Here is a 3177-nt window from a genome sequence, read left to right on the forward strand (position 1 = left end):
AAATTCAGCTTTGCATCTTTCATTGCAGAAATTATGACGCAGTCTCATCATCTGACAGAATCATTCAGTATGACACGCATAGAAAGAGCAAGCGAAAAGAAAGGAATGAAAAGGGAAAGGGGAAGAAGGCCATACGGGTGCCAGCGGTGAGGAATCTCTGAGTCAGGGAGAGAGAAGGGGAAAGTCTATGAGGAGAAGAGCAGGAGGATTGAGTGCCCCGGTCGGACCGGGCTCCACCTGGCAGCTGCAAGCACCCGCTCAGGACGTGTAGGCCTGGAGGTGTCCTGACCCGAAGGTTTTACACTTCCTCAATGCACATGTTGAAGCCCTCGCACTCAGTGGGACCATCTTTAAAGGTGAGCCTTTAAGAAAATATTTAGGGCCGCTGGAGCTAACAGAACTTGCAGTTCTGCCACAGTGGCCCTTGTGCCACGTCTGCTTTGAGCCTACATTTGTGCCAGCGCGGCTCTCTTCCCTGGCCGCAGCCTCGAGGCTTGGAAGAGCAAGCGTCACGGCTCCAGCTGTGGCTGTGAAGGCTGCGGGACAGAAGAGGGCTGGGGACCCCCGAGATGTCGGAGTTCCTGCAAGCCCCCTCGGTTCAGACGAAACACAAGTTGAAGAGTGAGCCAGTGGCCAGCCTTGAGACGCTCCCGGCTGCGGAGCAGCTCAGAGACCCAGCTCCACCTGCAGCTCCCGCCCCGGGACCAGTGAGCCAGCAGCGAGAGGCCCCGGCCCGCTCCACACACTGAAGTGGAAGCCCATCCTGGCCCTGGGCTCTGGGATCGCAAGCATAGCCATAGCCAGGCCGCTGTCTGCAGGGTAAGACAACCCGCCAGGGCCACAGAAGCGGGTGTTTGCTGTGCGCGCTCGCTGCTCGCTCCTCCCTCCCGAGCGCCCCCTCGGCCTCCCTGATGGCTGTGCCCGCGCAAGCGCTAGGGAAGCTCCCTCGCTGCGGGGTCGCAGGCCTCAAAGGAGACACCGCCGGGAAAATAGCCCACAAGTTGGAGCCGAAGGTCTGGCGAAGTTGTGTGTGGGAGGCGTGGCGTCTGTGTGTGCCCTGGCGAGGCCGCGCGCCTACAGTCGGTGGGTGCCAGTCACCCCTGTACCCTGGAGCGCTGTCCTCCAAGACTCCAGGAGGGTGGGCTCTCAGTGGCTGTAGGTGAAGTTGGAGCGTTTTTTTCCTGATTTATTCACCGAAATGACTTGCAGTGGAGTCTCAGCACTTCCTGGAGGGCGATTTGTGACAGGCTAATGTCTAACCAGAATTTGAAATGAATATTCCACCCTTTTATGTTTTCACAAATGGAGAGCTTTTGGAACCGTTTGTGTTTTCTCCTTTGTCCTTTTCTTTCCTTTTTATTTTTCCTTTCCAATAACAGGCCATGTTTTGGTGAGGCTGTTGGACTCTAAATTAGTCAAAAAGCATATTTTTTAAAGGGTCAGTAGATGGTGTAGTGGTTAAGGTGCTGGACTCCCACATGGCCAGTGCAGGTTCGAGCCCGTTGGCATGCCCAAAATCCACAGAAGAGAATGGAGGAAAAGGAATTGTGGAGTGGCCATCCCCCTGTGCGGTGATTTCCTTCTTCCCCTCACTCTGCCTCTGGAGAGAGCAAGTGCCCTGTGACAAAAACCTAAAATAAATAAATAAATAAATAAATAAATAAAAATATATGGACCTGAAAAGAGCTATAGATATTATTTTAATAAGAATGTAGTTAAAACTAGTGATGGGTGTGATTTAAAATATGATATGCAGAGTTGCTGCTGTTACTAGCATAAAACAAAATTATTGCATCTTTCAAAGTTTTTAACAGTCTATGCTGTTTAATTTTTAAGAATCCATCTTATCTGGCTGGCAGGTGGTGTGGTGGTTAAGGGCGCTGGACTCCCATATGGCTAACCATGGTTCAAGTCCTGGACCTGGTGGTTCGCTTTCTCATTCTCTCTCTGTCCCTCTCTGGTCAAATAAATAAATAAAGTAAAATAAAATAATTACTAAAAAAAGAGAAAAGAATCCATCTTACGTGTTTATCTGGCTACCCAGGTGGAAATGAAAGATGCAATAGACATACATAAATGTAATTGAAAATCTTAGCTTGAACTTCAGAGAAATCGAAAATCTTCTAAGTGTCCTAAGTGGGTGTCTGCACATAACAATGTCAAGTATTTGTTTAATACATAAAAAAAGATCAGTCATTCAAAAAACCAAGAACACTTGCCTTTTATGCGAATGGGCACCATCCAGTTTTCTGGGAGCGTGGCAGGGACAAACAGCAGAAGCAGGGGGTTCTGTTTTCTCTATGCCTTTCCTTAGAGAGTGTGACAGGTGTTCTTCTCCTGCTACCTGTGTATTTGCCCACTCCATTCTTGCTTCATGGCTTGGCCTTTGACTGTCTTTGGTTCCCTCTAGTGCTTGGCTCCTGTGCCTCTCTGGACAACCGGTAAGTCCTTTCACTTTCGGAGTCTGGAATTATACCAGTAGCTGCCTCAGAAGGCTTGGGCCTCTGGTCTTGGACTGAGAATTGTACCATGGACTTCCCTGGATTTGAGTCTTTAGGCTACTTCTCCAGTCTGTAAATGAACTGTTGTGAACTTCTCTACCTGTGATCATGTGAGGTAGTTCCCATGATAAATCTCCTCTTTCATATATATTTATTCTGTTGGTTCCGTTTCTTTGGAGAACGCTGACCCATGCAAATCACTTTTGCCTCCTAGAAATCCTATCATTACTGAAGAATTGAAAGTTCAACACATGGTATCAACCCAAATGTCCTAGAATACATGAATGGATTGCATAAGTGTGGCACATATATACTACGGACACTACTCAGCCATAAAAAACAAAGAGACCCTGGCATTTGATAGAAAGTGGGTGAATATAGAAGACTTAATGCTGAGTGAAGCAAGTCAGACTATGGAAGAGAAGCATTGGATGTCCCCACTTAATATATACTGAATGTCTGCACTCTATGACAGAAACTGAAAAATTAGAAGGTATGTAGAGCAACTGTAGATACAAGAGACTATGTGAGGGTGGGGAGGAGGTAGGAGGGAGGGAATCAAAGAAGGAAGAAGGAAGCAAACTATTTAATGAACACAAATGAAAAATTATCTGCTGATGATAATGTATATGATATTATCTTTGACTGGACTAATATACAGGGTATTTTTGCTGGG

At 47.3% G+C, this 3177-nt stretch overlaps 1 protein-coding gene across 1 annotated transcript in view; it reads left to right on the forward strand.

Annotated features, from left to right (window-relative positions):
- The first annotated feature begins 569 nt into the window (after window positions 1-569).
- The window catches only part of LOC102495087 (putative neuroblastoma breakpoint family member 7), a 27412-nt gene continuing 24804 nt past the window's right edge, over window positions 570-3177 (forward strand). Inside the window, exons 1-2 of the mRNA XM_027774554.1 lie at window positions 570-707; window positions 2411-2441. Coding sequence (XP_027630355.1) covers window positions 570-707; window positions 2411-2441 — 169 coding nt within the window. The remainder of the gene's footprint in view (window positions 708-2410; window positions 2442-3177) is intronic.

The sequence above is a fragment of the Tupaia chinensis genome, unplaced genomic scaffold (assembly GCF_000334495.1).
Source record: "Tupaia chinensis unplaced genomic scaffold, TupChi_1.0 Scaffold000047_1, whole genome shotgun sequence".
Lineage (NCBI taxonomy): Eukaryota > Metazoa > Chordata > Mammalia > Scandentia > Tupaiidae > Tupaia > Tupaia belangeri.